At 47.4% G+C, this 20459-nt stretch overlaps 1 protein-coding gene across 2 annotated transcripts in view; it reads right to left on the bottom strand.

Moving 5' to 3' along the window:
- Nucleotides 1-261: 261 nt before the first annotated feature.
- SLC5A5 (solute carrier family 5 member 5) overlaps nt 262-20459 on the bottom strand; it is a 63192-nt gene continuing 42994 nt past the window's right edge. The window contains exons 12-15 of one of the 2 annotated variants that reach the window (XM_089667660.1): nt 19346-19539; nt 10283-10386; nt 1324-1418; nt 262-574 (exon numbers count right to left, since the gene is read on the bottom strand). In XM_089667660.1, the coding sequence (XP_089523786.1) occupies nt 380-574; nt 1324-1418; nt 10283-10386; nt 19346-19539 (588 nt within the window). In that variant the 3' untranslated portion in view covers nt 262-379. The remainder of the gene's footprint in view (nt 575-1323; nt 1419-10282; nt 10387-19345; nt 19540-20459) is intronic. The other variant, XM_089667661.1, reaches the window with a different exon arrangement.

Here is a 20459-nt window from a genome sequence, read left to right as displayed (position 1 = left end):
TATGAACCCTCTCTTGTTTGATCTTGATTGTACAGAGAATGGGGTGGTTGCTCTCGGTCAGACTTTTATAGATATACACAGGTCCTGTGGGTGGATATAGGGGCAGGGATATATCACATGTATGCTGCCATGGATTGGTATCAGGGAAGGGAAATTACGGTAAGTATGATACAATTTTCTGTTTTTTAACCCATAATCCATTCATATCCTGTAAACATCAGCAAATATACACAGAGTTATAATAACAAAAAAGCCACAACATAAAAAATCATGTATATATTTATAAAACAAATGTTCAGAAAGGACTATAATTACACTATATACATTGAAGATCAATCTTGACTATATAGATTTGCAGAAGCTTATAAACAGATAAAACTTATAAATAAGATTCTCTGTCCATTTTGTTCATGGTCCAAACTGTAGGGCAAGTCTTGGAAAGATGATTTGAGTCCTTGTCTGGATTAAAGGCATTCTCTGAATTCAGCATGCAGCCATTATATTCTGAATTTGGGAACTCGTGTATTTTCTGAAATGTAGAACCAAGAGTGATCTTATCTTCTGCTTGAAAATCCTAGAAACAGAACATATCTATTATCTTGTTGTGTTTTAAAATTAAAGTGGTTGTACATCCTTACATATACCCAGTGAAGTGACCAGCCTCAGGTGATACACAGAGATGAAACAAATCCTCCTACTTAAGTTGTACCTGTTTATCTACAGTTTTCTCTTATCTACATCTGTCTAAAGTGCAGAGTTTATACAGCTTGTCTGAGCTTTCAGGAACAAAGGGGGAGCTGAAATTACACTCTTAAGAGCTCAGTGAGGAGAGCTCTGACTGAGAGTTGATTGGAAGGAAGAGACACACCCCCTTCCTCACAACACATGGAAACAGAACTGAGGCTGTCTATCTGCTGGAGCTCCCTCCCTTATCACCTTTCTTCTCTTGGTGTCAGGAAAACTTGTAAGAAGTGACTCAAGTAGATAGCACAGCAACGAGGCAGCAGACAAATTATTTATGGCTCTGGATAGAGACAAGTACACACTATAGAGGGAAATGCTTTGTTCATATTTTATGTCTGAGGTTTTCAACCAGTTTACCAGTTAATTTACCAAAATACCACACTTTGTCTATTAATACTGCAGTCTGAGTTATAACTGAATCATCATGCATAGCTGTTGGCAGAATTTTTTCAATTACAATATGAATACAGGACCACCATTTTGGGAGAAACCATTTTAGATACAAAACCATACTTAATCCATCGTTGTTAGAACTGTCTTAAAAAAGCAAGGGAGTAATTCAGTATCCCAATCACTTACCTTCTCAGAGTTTTTCTTCTCCTCTAATTTTAAGTTTTCCCATACCAAGTCCCACCATAGCAAACCATGAGATAGTGTTTCTCTTTTGGTAGGACCTAAAGAACAAATTAGAAGAATTCACCCAATCTGCATATATAATATCTACATCAAAATGGGGGTAGCCATGTTTGCTTATTGCATACATGGGCCCTGTTCTCTGCTTTACAAAATGAATGTATGTACTTTACTACCAAATCCCACCATAGCAAACTATAAGCTGGTGTTTCTCTTTTTGGTAGGATGTGAAATATGAAGGATTCAGCCAAATCGGCATGTATAAAAACTATATCTGTATGGAGGCAGCCATCTTTACCTATTACATACTCATGCCTTGCTTCTTGGTTCACAGTCTTGTACATTGGATGCACTTTACTGCTTCTTCTCACAAAGCAAGTCTCTGAGATAGCTGGCTAACAAACTCACCGCATCCACGACCTCTTTGTCTCCCACTCCCTGCACCTTCTTGCAATCACCGAAACCTGAAACCAAGCCACTGACTCTACCTCCCCTGCGGCTCTCTCCTATGGAGGTCTCATCTTGACCCACTCACCCAGACCCTGCAGTCGAAAAGGTGGTGGGGTTGGTTTGTTCCGGTCACCACAGAGCACCTTCCAAGTCCTCCCAAACCCTCCCTCTCTATCCTTCTCCTCTTTCGAGGCCCACTGCATCCGACTATTCTCTCCAATCTCTCTGAGGATTGCAGTAATCTATCGGCCTCCTGGCCCCGTTATCAACGACTTCTTCGCCTGGCTACCCTTCTTTCTCTCCTCCGAGTTTCCCACCATCATCCTTGGAGACTTCAACATCCCTATCAACAACAATAACCCGGCTACTTCCCAACTCCTCTACTTAACCTCTTCTTTTGCACTCACACAGTGCATACAGTCCACCACCCACTCCGGCGGGAACACCCTGGACCTTGTCTTCTCCCATCTCTGCACTCCCCACAACCTCACTAACACCCCTTTCCTCTCTTTGATCACAACCTCATTACCTTCTCCATCTCCTCATCCTCAAACACCTATCCCTCCAAACGTCATACTATCACCAGCAGAGACCTCCGCAAAGTGAACCCTGCCCCTTTCCACTCTGCAGCTGACCAACTCTACGACACTATCCGTCCCCTGTCCTGCCCTGACCTGGCCACTACTGTTTATAACAACTCGCTATTGGCCGCCCTAGACTCGCTAGCACCCCCAACAACACGAAGTATTAGACCTCACCCGCTACAACCCTGGCAGACTGACCATACCAAAAATCTCAAACGACGCAGTCGTGCGCTGGAGTGATTATGGCGCAAATCCAGATCCCAACTAGTGTTCACCCGGTATAAATCTGCCTTCCTCACCTACACTTCCTCCCTTCACGCTGCCAAGCAAGCCTACTTTATTACCCTCATTAATACCTTCTCCTCCAGTCCTCGCCGGCTCTTCTCTACCTTTAACTCTCTACTTTCTCCGCCCCCACCCCCACCCAGTACCTCACTCACCGCCCACGAGATCGCTAACCACTTCACTAACAAGATCGATGCAATTTGCAGGGACATCGCCACTACTCAGACTTCCTCCCCACCTAGCATCCCTCACACTAAAACCCCCTCAACACTCCACCCCTCCGACCTCGCCACTGCCCAGACTCCCACCCCACCTAGCAATCCTCACACTAAAACCCCCTCAACACTCCACTCTTCGACCTCACCACCACTGAAGAGGTCACAAAGGTCTTCTCAGAAGCCTGCCTCACCACCTGCCCCCTTGATCCTGTCCCCTCACAACTCCTACGATTACCCTCTTCCGCCATCCTACGCTCCCTCACTCACATCTATAATCTTTCCCTCTCTTCTGGCACATTCCCCTTTCTCCTGAAGCACGCACACATCACTCCCATACTTAAAAAACCATCCCTAGATCCCACCGACCTGAACAACCTTAGACCCATCTCCCTGCTGCCATTTACATCCAAACTCCTTGAGCGCTTTGTCTATAATCGCCTGAGTTCCCACCTCACTGGCAACAACCTCCTTGATCCCCTACAGTCTGGCTTCCGCCCCCTACACTCCACTGAAACTGCCCTACTCAAACTCACCAAACGACCTGCTAACCGCCAAAGCTAATGGACACTATTCGGTGCTCCTACTCCTCGACCTCTCTGCGGCTTTCGACACGGTTGACCACCCCCTCCTCAAAAAAAAACTACACACTCTTGGCCTCAGAGACTCCGCCCTCTCCTGGCTCTCTTCCTATCCATCACAGCGCTCCTTCAGCGTTACCTATAAGGTTACCACCTCCTCTTCACTCCCCTTCTCTGTCAGGGTCCTTCAAGGCTCTGTCCTCGGGCCCCTTCTCTTCTCCATCTACACTTCCTCCCTTGGCCAATTGATACACTCTCACGGCTTCAACTGCCATCTCTACGCTGACAACACGCAAATCTATCTCTCTACCCCTCACCTCACCCCTTCAGTCTCCAATCGTATCACAAACCTACTGAGCGACATATCGGATTGGATGTCACTCCACTTCCTCAAAGTAAATCTTTCCAAAACTGAGCTCCTAGTTTTCCCCCCAGCCCGCGCCCCCCCCCCGACTTCTCCATCAAGACCAACAACTCCATCACCAGTCCCTCCCCTCAAGCCAGAGTACTAGGTGTCATCCTAGACTCCAATCTGTCCTTCCAGCCCAAGTCCAATCGCTGACTAACTCATGTAGACTTCACCTCCGCAACATCTCCAAAATATGTCCGTTCCTAACCCCGGAAACCACTAAGCAACTCATTCACTTCCTTATTATTTCACGACTTGACTACTGTAACTCCCTCCTCATTGACTTACCTCACCGCAGGCTATCCCCACTTCAGTCCATTTGAATGCTGCAGCCAGACTCATCCACCTCACAAACCACTCCGTATCCGCCACCCCCCTCTGCCATTCCCTCCACTGGCTTCCGATTGCCCCATTAAAATATAAAATGCTAACATTGACGTACAAAGCTGTTCATAATACTGCCCCAAACTACATCACCGATCTGGTATCCAAATACCACCCAAAATGTACTCACCGCTCCTCACAAGACCTCCTACTCTCTTGTTCCCTGGTCTCCTCCTCGTATGCCCGCCTCCAGGACTTCTCCAGGGCTTCCCCCATCCTCTGGAACTCCCTACCCCAATCCATCAGACTATCACCTACTCTCCTCACCTTTAGGCGCACCCTGAAAACCTATCTCTTCAGGGAAGCCTACCCCACCCTCGGCTAATTACTGAACTCCACTCTTCCTACCACTTCATCCCCCACAGTTGTTTCCTCCTGTACCACTATCCCCTCCCTCCTAGATTGTAAGCTCCAAGGAGCAGGGCCCTTGAACCCCTCGTGAATCATATTGTTACTATACTGTCTCGTGTATTGTCTACCATTATAATGTAAAGCGCTGAGCAAACTATTGGTGCTATATAAATTCTGTATAATAATAACTAGAAAAGCTACAATTTCTGGGGAAATTGTGTGAAGTGTTCTTGCCTCCACCAGTAGTCTACAACTGGAGTGGGCGGAGTAACTAGGTGGAGTGGCTTGAGTAACTGTTGTGTGGTTGGAGTGGCTGGAGTAACTGTGAATAGGTTGGACTGGGCAGAGTAACTTTATGGAGTGGGTAGAGTAACTGTGTGGAGTGTTTGGAGTGAGTAAAGATAGTAAACATTACACTAACCAATTGATTGATCAAATTTAAAAAGTGCTCATGGCAAGCTTGATAGAGTGAGAAATGCATTTCAACCTTTAATTATTTAATTGCAATGTTGTTGCCCAAAGTGCTTCACAGTTACATTAAAACATACATTTATAAAAACAGTAGCAGCATTATCACCTCATATACTCTCTACTGTAGAAAACTTATTTCCAAACCTTTAACCAGAAGCTGGCCAAACTGTCACGAGAAGAGCGGTTAAAAACAAAGTGCTCCAAATTGCTCACTTCACTGGCGTCTTTAAATGGTCGTAGTTTTAAAAACTATATATCCTACAGTGAAGAGCTATTGTGAGAATCACAAGACCCAGACCTACATTTTGATGCATAGTATGTCTCTGAAATATTAAAAATGAAGGCACAGTCGCAGTTTAGAAATTGCCCTTCACATTTGAGGTGGCTAGAGTGCAGTTTCAATGAATGTCAATGGGCGGCGTGAGTTGCAAACAAATGGTCATTTTGTAAAAACTATCAGGACTATGGCTTAGCTGTGGACATGTTTAGTGGCAGCAGGGATAGCTGAACGTTTTGATATAAGATTTGTGTAGGTGGGCTTGAAAATGAGGGAGTGATGGCAGTCAGTTTAGAAATCATGTCCTGATTTTTCAGCTCACACTCTAGCTTTTGTCAGCTCCCACTCTAGTTTTGAACATTCCGCCATTCATTCCTATGGGACCAATTTCACCACAAAAACGCCGATATCTCGCGAACCATTCGCTGAAACATTCCACAAAGTAATAGCACACCAATCGGGAACAATCCGCACGTTTCGGTATATTACTGTCTATGTAGTGTAAAAACTGTGGGAGGAGTTAGGGTGGTAAATTTGGCTATAGTAATAAGAATATATATGTGAGATAACAGTAAGTGGTCTTGCCATGCAAGAACACTTAATAATTGCAAACAGTGCATAACCTATGTGGCTTTTATCCTATTTTACAGTTAAGAGTATGTCAGAAAAACTGTACTGAGCCACAGAGAACTCATTTGTTGACTACAAATGTATACATTTTATTCAAAAAGAGATACATAGATGAAAAAGCATATACAAGTGTTAAAGTCCTATCCAATTTACACTACAAGATCAACTGAAAATACTCACTTAATGAAATTAAACAATACTTTTCCTTCAAAACGAAACTCGAGGTAGAGTAGAAAGGCAATATATAATATTGACTCACATTATAGTCTTCTTTTCAGAAAATATTTATTGGCATTGCATATTTTCTTTCATTATGCAAATAGCCAGGAAGAAAAAAATGTTTTATTTTATTCAGGTAAATATGAACTATTGCATTTTAACAGTTGGAAGTTCTTTACTCTTCTTTTCACACATTCAGCTATTTACATTTTAAAATATACTGAAAGAAGCTCCTCCTTTATAGAAGTTAATATATTCATCACGTCAGGTCATCACAGCAGTAAGCTTTGTCTGCTGTGCTGATTCTGTAGCTGTACCCCATATCAGCAGGCAACCTCATCTATGGGCCAAGGCCTAAACCAGCTTAATCTGTCAAAGTAGTGGCATTAAGATACTGTATAATTTGTGTGTGTGTATGCATGTGTGTATATACACACACACAGTATCTCACGGAAGTGAGTACACCCCTCACATTTTTGTAAATATTTTATTATATCTTTTCATGTGACAACACTGAAGAAATGACACTTTGCTACAATTTAAAGTAGTGAGTGTACAGCTTGTATAACAGTGTAAATTTGCTTTCCCCTCAAAATAACTCAACACAGTCATAAATATCTAAACCGTTGGAAACAAAAGTGAGTACACCCCTAAGGGAATATGTCCAAATTGGACCCAAAGTGTCAATATTTTGTGTGGCCACTATTATTTTCCAGCACTGCCTTAACCCTCTTGGGCCTGGAGTTCACCAGAGCTTCAGAGGTTGTCACTGGAGTCCTCTTCCACTCCTCCATGACGACATCACGGATCTGGTGGATGTTAGAGACCTTGCGCTCCCCCACCTTCCATTTGAGGATGCCCCACAGATGCTCAATAGGGTTTAGGTCTGGGGAAATGCTTGACCAGTCCATCACCTTTACCCTCAGCTTCTTTAGCAAGGCAGTGGTCGTCTTGGAGGTGTGCTTGGGGTCGTTATCATATTGGAATACTGCCCTGCGGTCCAGTCTCCGAAGGGAGGGGATCATGCTCTGCTTCCGTATGTCACAGTACATGTTGGCATTCATGGTTCCCTTAATGACCTGTAGCTCCCCAGTGCCGGCAGCATTCATGCAGCCCCAGACCATGACACTCCCACCACCATGCTTGACTGTAGGCAAGACACACTTGTCTTTGTACGCCTCACCTGGTTGCCACCACACACGCATGACACCATCTAAACCAAATACGTTTATCTTGGTCTCATCAGACCACACAACATGGTTCCAGTAATCCATGTCCTTAGTCTGCTTGTCTTCAGCAAACTGTTTGCGGGCTCTCTTGTGCATCATCCTTAGAAGAGGCTTCCTTCTGGAACGACAGCCATGCAGACCAATTTGATGCCATGTGCGGTGTATGGTCTGAGCACTGGCAGGCTGACCCCCCCCCCCACCCCTTCAACCACTGCAGCAATACTGGCAGCACTCATATGTCTATTTCCCAAAGACAACCTCTGGATATGACGCTGAGCATGTGCACTCATCTTCTTTGGTCGACCATGGTAAGGCTTGTTCTGAGTGGAACCTGTCCTGTTAAACCGCTGTATGGTCTTGGCCACCATGCTGCAGTTTCAGGGTCTTGGCAATTTTCTTATAGCCTAGGCCAGGGGTCTGCAACCTTTAAGACATAAAGAGCCACTTGGACCCGTTTCCGAGAGGGAAAAAAAAGACTGGAAGCCGCAAAACCATTGCAACATTTAAAACAAATCCGACACTGCATATATTGCAAAAAGCGCTCTGGTCATGAAGGGGGTTTAAGGGCCCAGTAAGCAAAGGGTTAATCAGGGCCACAGTGTATCGTCATAATCACAATCACCTTAGGTCAGTGGTGGGCAACCTTTTTTTTTCAACTGAGCCAAATCTCGCCAAAACCACGATTGAAATTTATTTTGAGAGCCACATTTTTAAAACTGAAAATACATCCCCCATATAGTAATTCATCCCCCATAGTAATTCATCCCCCATATAGTAATTCATCCCCCATAGTAATTCATCCCCCATATAGTAATTCATCCCCCATAGTAATTCATCCCCCATATAGTAATTCATCCCCCATAGTAATTCATCCCCCATATAGTAATTCATCCCCGCTATAGTAATTCATCCCCCATATAGTAATTCATCCCCCATATAGTAATTCATCCCCCATAGTAATTCATCCCCCATATAGTAATTCATCCCCCATATAGTAATTCATCCCCCATAGTAATTCATCCCCCATATAGTAATTCATCCCCCATAGTAATTCATCCCCCATATAGTACTTCATCCCCCATATAGTAATTAATCCCCCATAGTAATTAATCCCCCATATAGTAATTAATCCCCTATAGTAATTCATCCCCCATAGTAATTCATCCCCCATATAGTAATTCATCCCCCCTATTAATTCATCCCCCATATTAAGTCCCCAAGTCCCCCCTGTGTCAATTCACTTACCTTTGCTCCGCGCGTTCCTCTCGCCGTGTTCCCGCGCCGTTCAGGTGTAGCATGAAAATCTGTCTCCTATGAGGATCTGTCTCCCTTGACGTATCTGCGCATGTGCCAGTTTCAGGCATTAGCAGCCGATCGGCGATCTCCGGCACATGCGCAGATACGTCGAGGGGGACAGATCCTCATAGGAGACAGATTTTCATGCTACACCGGTCTTCAGGGCGGACTGTGAGAGGAGCCTAGCGGGAGCCTAGCTCCGCGGGCCGGATTAAAAGGTCCGCCGGGCCGTAGTTTGCCCATTGCTGCCCTATTGTCTGTCACCTGGTGGGCAGTGTGCTCCGGAGCCGCAGCCAAGGTGAAAAAGAGCCGCATGCGGCTCTGGGGCCGCGGGTTGCCGACACCCGGCCTAGGCCATCTTTATGTAGAGCAAAAATTTTATTTTTCAGATCCTCAGAGAGTTCTTTGCCATGAGGTGCCATGTTGAACTTCCAGTGACCAGTATGAGAGAGTGAGAGCAATAACACCAAATTTAACACACCTGCTCCCCATTCACACCTTAGACCTTGTAACACTAATGAGTCACATGCCACTGGGGAGGGAAAATGGCTAATTGGGCCCAATTTGGACATTTTCCCTTAGGGGTGTACTCACTTTTGTTGCCAGCAGTTTAGACATTAATGGCGTTTTGAGTTATTTTGAGGGGACAGCAAATTTACACTGTTATACAAGCTGTACACTCACTACTTTACATTGTAGCAAAGTGTGATTTCTTCAGTGTTGTCATGTTGTCATATGAAAGGATATAATAAAATATTTACAAAAATGTGAGGGGTGTACTCACTTCTGTGAGATACTGATATATATATATATATATATATATATGTACACACAGGACTTTTTTTCAGTGGGAACACAGGCAGACGCAATTCTGGCACCTCCAGCACTGAATGTATGTAATGGCAAGGGGTGCTGGGGTGCGTTGGAGGGTCTGTTGATGTTGGCTGCTGGGGGATCTATTGTCAATGATGGGAATCTATTTTTGCATGGGGGTCTATTGTTGCTGGGGGGGTAGTTTTTCTTGGAGGGATTTCCTGTTGAGGGAAGGGTCTATTGTTGGTGGCTGCTGGATGACCTATTGAGGCTGGCTGCTGGGAGATCTGTTGTTGCTGGGGGTCCATTGTGCGGGGGATCAATTGTTGCTGGCTGTAAGGGATCTACTGTATTTTACTGCTTTTCTTATTAACACACTATATACAAAGTATCACAAAACACCACACCACACCACAAAATGATACTTGGTTCTGTATTCTCTAAAAAGGGCCGGTATTGGGAGGTGGGTAGGAGGTGGAAACAAGGGACTGTGCTTGGAGGTGGGTAGGAGGTGGAGACAAGGGGTGACTCAAAAGGTCAGAAGTTCCTGCACCTATTCTCTGAGGGAAAAAAATCCCTGTATATGTATGTGCGTGTGTATGTATATGTATGTGTATGTATATGTACGTGTTACTGTATATTTATATACATACAAATAAACTAAAGTCAGCCACAAATTATATTTTCATTAGTACAAATTAGATGTTTTACCTGTCAGCTGACTGATTATGGCTCCAATTATGATTGTACTTAGAGTGCCGAATGCACCATAGTACAGGTAGGATAAAGAGTAGAATTCATCCACAATACTTGGCCTGTTGGGCAAAAATAAATAAATAAAACAATGTTCAAACACCTTCATTTTACCTCTCTTTGGGTTGGTTTTAGACCATAGTATTGCAGCAGTAAATATGATGCCCAGAACCATTCTGTATTATTTGGCTTGTTAACTACTATTTTCTATTGTGATTTATTATACACTGCTAAAAAAAAATTAAAAGGAACACATTTTAATCAGAGTATAGCATCAAGTCAATTAAACTCCTGGGATATTGATCTGGCAGTTAAGTAGCAGAGCTGGTGGTTAATCAGTTTCAGCTGCTTTGATGTTAATGAAATTAACAACAGGTGTACTAGATGAGCAGCAATGAGATGACCCCCAAAACAGGAATGGATTTACAGATGGAGGCCATTGACATTTTTTTCCCTACTCATCTTTTCTGACTGTTTTTCACTATTTTTGCTTTTGACTGGGGTCAGTGTCACTACTGATAGCATGAGCAATACCTGGGCTCTACAGAGGTTGCACAGGTATTCCAAATCCTCCAGGATGGCACATCAATGCATGCCATTGCCAGAAGGTTTGCTGTGTCTCCCAGCACAGTCTCAAGAGCATGGAGGAGATTCCAGGAGACAGGCAGTTACTCTAGGAGAGCTGGACAGGGTCATAGAAAGTCCTTCACCCATCAGCAGGACTAGTATCTGGTCCTTTGGGCAAGAAAGAGCAGCATGAGCACTGCCAGAGCCCTACAAAATCACCTGCAGCAGGCCACTGGTGTGAATGTCTCTGGCCAAACAATCAGAAACAGACTTCCAGGGGCGGACTGACAACTCATGAGGCCCCTGGGCAACAGGAGATAATGGGGCCCTCTGTGTCCCCGCCCACACTCAAGCAACACCACACAATGCTCCACCTACATATTGCAGCTCAGCTGCATAGGGGGGGGGGTATTTAAATATCTACTGCAGCACAGCCTGCAAGAAGTTTCCTGGCTTCTTTCTGTAGAAGCCACTGGGCAATTCCAGGTTTTAAGATGGCTGTGGCATGGGAACCAGAGGCAATTTATGAAAGCAGTGGGCCTGTGTACAAGATCATAATTTGGGCCCTGACAGCACAGAAAAAAGTGCAGCGTGCACAAAAATGGATGTGGTTTTTGGTGGCTGTAGGCAACGCCTGCTGGATACATTGTACAGTAAAGATGCCCGATGACTGAGAGGTTAATTGCCTTGTGCGGCTGTTCAGCTCCCACTCAGCCTCTTTCCTGACAGGGGTGCCAACCCCCACAACCCTTTTTTTTCCTGACAGACCATGGAAAATTTGCCATATTTTATGACAAACTCCTGTCAGAAACTAAGAGGGGAAGAGGGGGTAGTGAGATAGCGACAGAAGAGGGGAGGGAGAGAGAGATGGAAAATAGGTGGGGGGAGAGGAAGGTGAGAAGAGGGCGGTGAGAGAGGGAGGGTGAGAGAGAGTAGAGAGAAAGAAGGTGAGGAAAGTGAGAGAGAAAGAGGGTGAGAGAGTAAGAGAGAAAGAGGGGGAGAGGGAGACAGAGAGAAGGAGGAAGGGGGAGAGGGAGAGGGAGAAGGAGACAGAAGGAAGAAGTGAGAGAGGGGGGAGAGGGAGGGGGTGAAAGGGAGGGGGTGAGAGAGAGAGGGGGGTTTAGAGGGAGGGAGGGTGTGAGAGGGAGAGAGGGCGTGAGAGAGTAAGGGTGTGAAAGAGAGAGAAGGTGTGAGAGAGGGGGTGAGAGAGAGGGTGTAAGAGAGGGGGGAGTGCAAGGCTGAGAGAGAGAGAGGGGTGAGAGAGGGGGAGTGTGAGGCTGAGAGAGAGAGGGGTGAGAGAGTGGGAGGCTGAGAGATCGAGGGGTGAGAGAGGGAGGAGTAGGAAGTGCTAGAGGAGGAGAGAGAGGGAGGAGGAGAGAGAGGGAGGAGGGGGGGAGAGGGGGGAGAGGGGGGAATAGAGAGGGAGAGAGCGAGAGGAGGGAGATAGATGGGGTTAGAGGGTGAGAGAGAGAGGGAGGGAGGGAAAAATGGAGGGTGAGAGAGATGGAAAGAGGGAGGGAGAGAGGGAGGGAGGGAGAGAGGGAGGGAGAGAGAGAGGACGGGAGAGAGAGGGAGAGAGAGAAAGAGGGAGGGGAGAGAGAGAGGGGGTGAGAGAGGGAGAGAGAGGCTGAATGAGCGAGAGAGGATGACAGAGTGAGATATGGAGAGAGAAAGGGGGAGAGAGGGGGGAGAAAGAGAGAGGGAAAGCGGGAAAGAGAGGGAAGGAGGGAGGGGGAGGGGGAGGGAAAGAGAGGGGGAGTGAGAGGGAGGGTGAGCCAGAGAGGGAGAGAGAGAGGGGGTGAGAGTGGGTGAGAGAGAGAGAGTGGGCGAGGGAGAGAGTGGGTGAGAGGGAGAGAGTGGTTGAGAGAGAGCGGAAGAGAGACAGGGTGAGAGATAGAGAGCGAGAGAGGAAGAGAGACAGAGAGAGAGAGAGAGAGGAAGAGAGACACGGAGAGAGAGAGAGAAAGAGCGTGTGTGTGTGTGTTAGAGAGAGAAGGAGAGAGATGGTGAGAGAGAGAGGGAAAGATTGGGAAAGAGATGGTGAGAGAGAGAGTGAAAGAGGGAGAGAGGGGGTGAGAGAGAGAAGGGGGGAGAGAGGGGGAGAAAGAGAGAGGGCGAGAGACAGAGGGTGAGAGAGAGAGAAAGGAAGAGAGGGCGTGAGAGAGTGAGAGGGGAGAAAGAGTGAGAGGGGGGGAGTGAGAGACAGAGGGTGAGCGGGAGGAATAGAGGGGGTGCGAAAGAGAAGGGAGATTTGGGGGAAGAGGGGGAGACAGAGAGAGAGGGAGAGAAAGAGAGAGAGAGACTGAGAAGGTGAGAGAGAACGAGGGGGGAGAGGGTATGAGGGAGGGTGAGAGAGGGGGGCAAAGAGGGAGGGTGAGAGTGAAAGAGAGAGGGAGAGACAGTGCAAGAGAGGGAGAGACAGTGCAAGAGAGAGAGAGAGGGAGGAGGGGGAGGCTGAGAGAGAGAGGGCGAGAGAGTGAGGGAGGGAGAGAGGGAGGGAGAGAGATTGGGGGGAAGAGGAGGGGACAGAGAGAGGGGGAGAAAGAGAGAGAGCGACTGAGAAGGTGAGAGAGAGAGAACGAGGGGGGTATGAGGGAGGGAGAGAGAGGGGGAGAGGGGGGAGAAAGAGGGAGGAGAAAAGGGAGGGTGAGAGAGAGGGGGACAAAGAGGGAGGGTGAGAGGGAGAGGGAGAGAGTGAAAGAGAGAGGGAGAGACAGTGCAAGAGAGGGAGAGACAGTGCAAGAGAGAGAGAGATAGAGAGAGAGGGAGAGACAGTGCTAGAGAGATGGTGAGAGAGAGAGAGGAAGAGGGGGAGGGAGAGGGGGAAGAAAGGGGGGGGATTGGGAGAAAGAGAGAGAGAGGGGGGGGAGAGAGGTGAGGTGAGACTGTGAGTGGGAGAGGGTGAGAGAATGGGGGGTGAGGAGGGTGAGAGAGAGGGGGGTGAGAGAGAGGGGGGTGAGAGAGGGGGGGTGGGAGGCTGAGAGAGAGAGAGGGGGGTGGGAGGCTGAGAAAGAGAGTGGTGAGAGAGGGAGGAGGGGGAGGCTGAGAGAGAGAGGGAGAGAGAGTGAGAGGGGGAGAGGGGGAGGGAGAGGGGGAGGGAGAGAGAGAGGGAGGGAGGGAAAGGATGGGGGGGGGAGGGAGGGTGAGAGGGGGGAAATAGAGAGGGAGAGAGAGAGGGGGGAGAGAGAGGGGGGTTTAGAGGGTGAGAGAGAGGGGGAGGGAGAGAAAAAAGAGAGTGAGAGAGATGGAAAGAGGGAGGGAGGGAGGGAGGGAGGGAGAGAGGGAGGGAGAGAGGGAGGGAGGGAGGGAGAGAGAGAGAGAAAGAGGGAGGGGGAGAGAGGCTGAATGAGCGAGAGAGGATGACAGAGTGAGATATGGAGAGAGAAAGGGGGAGAGAGAGGGAGGGAAAGAGAGAGGGAAAGCGGGAAAGAGAGGGAGGGAGGGAGAGAGAGGGGGAAAGAGAGGGGGAGTGAGAGGGAGGGTGAGCCAGAGAGGGAGAGAGAGAGGGTGAGAGTGGGTGAGAGAGAATGGGTGAGGGAGAGAGTGGGTGACAGGGGGAGAGTGGTTGAGAGAGAGAGGAAGAGAGACAGGGTGAGAGAGAGAGAGGGGGGGAGGAAGAGAGACAGGGAGAGAGAGAAAGAGCGTGTGTGTGTGTGTGTGTTAGAGAGAGAAGGAGAGAGATGGTGTGAGAGAGAGAGGGAAAGATTAGGAAAGAGATGGTGAGAGAGAGAGTGAAAGAGGGAGAGAGAGGGTGAGAGAGAGAAGGGGGGGGAGAGGGGGAGAAAGTGAGAGGCCGAGAGACAGATGGTGAGAGAGAGAGAAAGGAAGAGAGGGTGTGGGAGAGAGAGAGGGGAGAAAGAGTGAGAGAGAGGGGGAGGGAGGGAGAGAGAGAGACTGAGAGGGTGAGCAGGAGGAAGAGAGGGGGTGCGAAAGAGAAGGGAGATTGGGGGGAAGAGGGGGAGACAGAGAGAGGGAGAGAAAGAAAGAGAGAGACTGAGAAGGTGAGAAAGAGGGGGGGAGAGAGGGTATGAGGGAGGGAGAGAGGGGGGGAGAGGGGGGCGAGGGGGGAGAAAGAGGGAGGAGAAAGAGGGAGGGTGAGAGAGAGGGGGGCAAAGAGGGAGGGTGAGAGGGGGAGAGTGAAAGAGAGAGGGAGAGACAGTGCAAGAGCGGGAGAGACAGTGCAAGAGAGAGAGAAATAGAGAGGGAGAGACAGTGCGAGAGAGAGGGGGGGGAGAGAGAGGGAGAGGGTGAAACAGAGAGAGAGGATGAGAAGAAGAGAGAGGGTGTGTGGGGTGGGGGAAAGAGGGAGGGTGAGGGGGAGAGAGAGATAGAGAAGGTGAGAGATAGAGGGTGAGAGAGAGGGAGGGAGATTGGGGGGGGGGTGAGGAGAAAGAGGGAGAGCGAGAGAGAGATGGTGAGAGAGAGAGGAAGAGAGAGGGAGGGAGGGAGAGGGAGGGAGGGAGGGAGAGGGGGGAGGGGGGGGCAGAGAGAGGGGGGTGGGGAGAGAGAGAGAGAGAGAGAGAGAGGGGGGGTGATAGATAGAGGGGGGGAGGGATAGATAGATAGATAGATAGATAGATAGATAGATAGATAGATAGAGTCAGTCTGCCTCATGATGGTGGCCTGAGGGCCACTGTGGCCCTGTGCTCACTGCCCAGTACCATAGAGTTTGATTGGCATTTGCCACTGAACACCAGAATTGTCAGGTTCGCCACTGGCGCCCTGTGCTTTTCACAGGTCAGAGCAGGTTTACCCTGAGCACATGTGACCGATGTGACCAGGTCTGGAGAAGCCGTGAGAGAGGAGGGGTGTGTTTTAAATTGTGCTAAAATTGAGCATGGCTTAAAAGGGGTGTGGTTAAATAGTGTCTGAGATGACTTATATAGTGCAGAATGAGGTAATGTTAAATAGGGAATGTACAGTGTGGAGTGTATGACAGTGGGTAGTATGTACAGGGGGAGGAGTGCGGAGTGTATGGCGGTGGGTAGTATGTATAGGATGGTGTCAGGTGGTGTCAGTAGTTATTCATTTTTATTAGTATTATTTTATTTTTTTTTACAATTTTATGATTTTTTTTTTACAAATTAATGTTTTATTATTTTATAATTTTTCAGAATGCTTTTGGGTGGCCAGTGGATGATGTTAGTAGAGCAATGGCATGGGTGTCCATGGGTGTCTGATTTTTAAATTTTTATTATCTAATTTTTTAATTATTTTTTACAATTTATTTCTGTATTATTTTTTTCACAATGACTTTGTGGGGGCAATGGACCCTGTCAGTAGGGAGCAAACAGGGAACACTAGTATATGCTGGGCTCTCATTAGATTGGGATGAATAAACAGAACCTGTACCAGCTTATATCGGAAGGAAGGGAATGGATGGAGGGAAGGAAGAAATAAAAGGGAGGGAGGGAATGGATGGAGGAAGGAAGGGGAGGGAAGAAAGGAGGGGTGGGAGGAAATAATGAAGAGAGGGGATAGAGGAAGGAAGGGAAGGAAGAAAAGGGAGGGAGGAAATGGATGGAGGAAGGAAGGAAGGAAGGAAAGAAAGAAAATGGATGGAGGAAGGAATGAAGGAGAAGGAAGGAAGGAAGGGGAGGGAGGAAAGAATTAAGGGAGGGGATGGAGGAAGGAAGGGAATGAAGAAAAGGGAGGGAGGGAGGGAATGGATGGAGGAAGGAAGGAAAGAAAATGGATGGAGGAAGGAATGAAGGAAAAGGAGGCAAGGGAGGAAGTTAGGAAGGAATGGAGGGAGGGAATGGATGGAGCAAGAAAGGGGAGGAAGGAAGGAAGAAAAGGGAGGGAACAGATGAAGGAATGAAGAAAGGGAAGGAAGAAAGGGAAAGAAGGAAGAAAGGGAAGGAAAGAAGGAAGAAAGGGAAGGAAAGAAGAAAGAAAGGGAAGGAAGAAAGGGAAGGAGGAAAGGGAAGGAAGAAAGGGAAGGAACAAAGGGAAGGAAGGAAGGAAAGAAAAATGAGGGAGGGAATGGATGGAGGAAGGAAGGGGAGGGAAGGAAGGAGGGAAGGGAGAAAGGAAGGGAAGGAAGAAAAGGGAGGTAGGGAGGGAAAAGGGAGGTAGGGAGGGAATAGATGGAGGAAAGAAGGAATGAAGGAGGAAAAGAAAATGAATGGATAAAGTAATGATGGTAAAGGAGGGAAGGAAGGGAGGAAGAAAAGAGACGGAAGAGAGAGAGAGGAAAAAGGACGGATTGAAGGAAGGGTAAGGAAGGGGGAAAGAAGGAAGGAAGGAAAGATTGAAGGACGAGGAGGGAGGGAATGAAAAAATGAAGAGAGGGGATAGAGGAAGGAATGAAGGCAAGGAATTAAAGGGAGGGAGGGAATGGGGGAAGGAAGGAAGAAAATGGATGGAGCAAGGAATGAAGGAAGGGGAGGGAAGGAAGGGAGGGGATGGAGGAAGGAAGAAAAGGCAGGGAGGGAATGGATGGAGGAAGGAAGGAAATGGATGAAGGAAGGAAGAAAATGGAGGGAGGGATAGAATGGAGGAAGGATAGAATGGAGGAAGGAAGGAAGGAAGGAAGGAAGGAAAGAAGGCAGGGAGGGAATGGATGGAGGAAGGAAGGAAATGGATGAAGGAAGGAATAAAATGGAGGGATAGAAGGAAGGAAGGGAGGAACGAAGGAAGGAATGATTAAAGGACGAGGATGAAAAGAAGGAAAAAATGAAGGGAGGGGATAGAAGAAGGAATGAAGGTAAGGGAGGGAGAGAGACAAGGAGAGAGAGAGGGAGAGAGAGGGTGAGAGAGAGAGAGGGGTGAGAGAGGGGGGAGAGAGACAGGGAGAGAGAGAGGGTGAGGGAGAGAGAAAGGGAGAAGGGGGAGAGGGGGGAGAGAGAGGGGAGAGAGAGGGAGGGGGGAGCGAGATGGAGAGAGATAAAGAGAGAGAGCAAGATGGAGAGAGAGGGGGGGCAGAGAGAGAGAGGTGGGGGAGAGGGAGAGAGAGTGAGGGAGAGAGGGAGGGGGAGAGAGAGGGGGGGAGAGGGGGAGGGAGAGAGGGGGGAGAGAGGGGAGGGAGAATCACAGAGCTACCGGCTGATCTGGACAGGAGAGGCAGAGCAGATCCTCTCTCCCCTGCTCTGCTGTGGAGGATGGGGGGGAGGGGCTGGACACTGTCAGAGAAGAGGAGGCATCAGAGTCCTGTGAGGGGGGGGGCTGAGGATCACAGAGGGGGGCCCAGGAGGGAAATCCAATGCACAGTCAGGGATAATCGGTGCAGTGGAGGGACAGTGACAGGACCAATTTCTCTGCATGGATTTCAACGAGGCAGCTTTAAGTCTCTCCCTCCCGTGGCTTAAAGCTGCTTCATTGAAATCCATGCAGGGAGATCGGTGCTGTCACTGTCCCTCCACTGCACCGATCACCTCCGACTTTGTTCCTGATACATATCATCCATGCAGTGAACACCTTTGAAATTATATGCCTCTCACCTTCCCCATGCCCACCAGCTCCATCACCAGCACCGTGTCCGGACCTGTCACCAGACTCACTCTGCCACCAGGTGAAGTGACAGGTGAGCTACTTCTGGGTCGGGATCTGAGACTGCCTCCTCCTCCGCTCAATACACTGTCACTGGACAGTGATCCTCTCATGGGCCCCCTACTGACCCTGGGCCCTCGGGCAATGCCCGAATGGTCAGTCCGCCCCTGTCCTAAATATTAAGCTCCTATGACAAAAGAAAAAACTAGATACATGGGCCAGTTGAAAGTTGCCAATCAGCAATGCGAGCTGAGATTTATAGGCTAAAGTTGAAGGGTTACCCAGCACATGCAAGCTGCAGGGTTGATTGATTCCCATAACAGGTGTCTGCATGAGTAGAGTTTCAAGGTTTGAATTAAAGGTTTTTCTTTGGATTAATTTCTCTCAGGGCTTATTTTACATAAATTGGCACTCCTCCTACACATAACACTTGACAGTTATGTGCCTAATGGTCAGCTTTTAAGTAAACCCTTATAAGGCCATATGTGTGGACATATGTACTGCTATGCCAATACCAACCTTGAGAAACTCTCTATTGTATTATTGTACATGTACATTTCCAATAGTTCTATGTTTGATTCACATATTTGGATCTTTATTCTAGCCATATTTCCATTTGCTCCTATTCACTTTCCTATTCATGGCTTTGCTAATGGCTATATTTTTCATGCTTGCTATGGCTGTGCAAACATGTCTTCCTATGTTGCCTCCTCACTCTTTTTTATGCTACCTACCCCTAGAACGTTTAGCAACCAACAAAGCATTCAGCAATGAGGGTTGTTTTGAGAGGGCTCCTAAAAAAAATTTCCCAAAACATCGGTGCCCGATGCTGATATATTTACACCTCTTGTTCTGGCAGGGTGGGCCAGTAGGATGTGAGCACTCCCTTGCAGAACAAAAAGTTCTAAACACACTAAACACTAAAACACAAATACATGCATTCATTCTTATCGCATTTGTTACCTGTCTAGAGCCGTAGTAATGTTTTTTGGAGGAGGAGAGCCATAGGTGATCCCGTTACTAGAGTTGTAAAGAGGACAGTGTTCAGCATAAGTGGGCAGAACTCCCATCATCTCTGGTGATGGAGGGTAGAGAGTACCACCAACAGCAACCCAAAGAGATAAACTAAATCCAACAGCAAGTCCCGAGAATGCACCCTAGGGACAGGAAAAACACAATAAGTACGCACTCAGAATGAATCCTAATTGTAAAATCAATGTTAAAAGTAACATTTAAATTTATGTGCTTATAGAATAGGTACTGCGGTGTTAAGAAGATGTACACTTGCCTATAAGAATCCATAAAGAAGTCAACACCTATTTTTGCATTTCTAAACATGACCACTCTTATGCCTTTTCCTTCATGAAGGATGTTTCAGGTATAATGTTTTGTTGTAGTGACTATTGTTATCAAGCCTTTACCTGTTCATAAAGGAACCAATATAAAATAGCATTTTATGTGTGTGTGTAGCTTTCTCTTACCTACACATGTCTGAAGTGACCCATTCACTGTGAGGTCAAAAAAACTAAGGGCAACCTGTAAATAAAGATGCTGTATACTTACCTTTTCAGTGGCCTATATGGTGAAACAGTGTTGCTGATCTCCAGTTGCTGCAGAATCCTGATATATCCAGGTGCATCAAATACCTGTTTTCCTGCCACATTTTGCAGTTCCTCTCGCTGACTCGCTGACTCCTTTGTCAATACAGGATATTTGCAGTTGGCAGGTATCAATAAAAATAGTAGAGTTTGTATATGTACCTGAACCTGATCTTGATTCAGTGCTGTGGCATCTGCAGTGGCTCTTCTCCCATCTCTGCTCTCACAGACTTGGCTGAGAGCAATGGGAGCCATTGGCTCCTTCTGCTGTCAGCCAAAGCCTGTGAGCAGAAAGCTGGGCTGAGCCAGGTTGTGTGTCTGATTAGAACACCCTTTCTCAACTTTTTTACCATGGAGGAACCCATGAAATAAGTTTACAGTCTCAGGGAATCCCTGCTAATAATTACTATACCTACAGCTCACTGTACACTAATGTGATGATCACTTGGAAGAATGCTTGTCATATTGGTGGTCAGTGT

Source organism: Staurois parvus, unplaced genomic scaffold, assembly GCF_062004578.1.
Source record: "Staurois parvus isolate SC_StPar_1 unplaced genomic scaffold, SC_StPar_1.0 ptg000053l, whole genome shotgun sequence".
Classification (NCBI taxonomy): domain Eukaryota; kingdom Metazoa; phylum Chordata; class Amphibia; order Anura; family Ranidae; genus Staurois; species Staurois parvus.
This window is presented reverse-complemented; position numbering and strand designations above follow the sequence as displayed.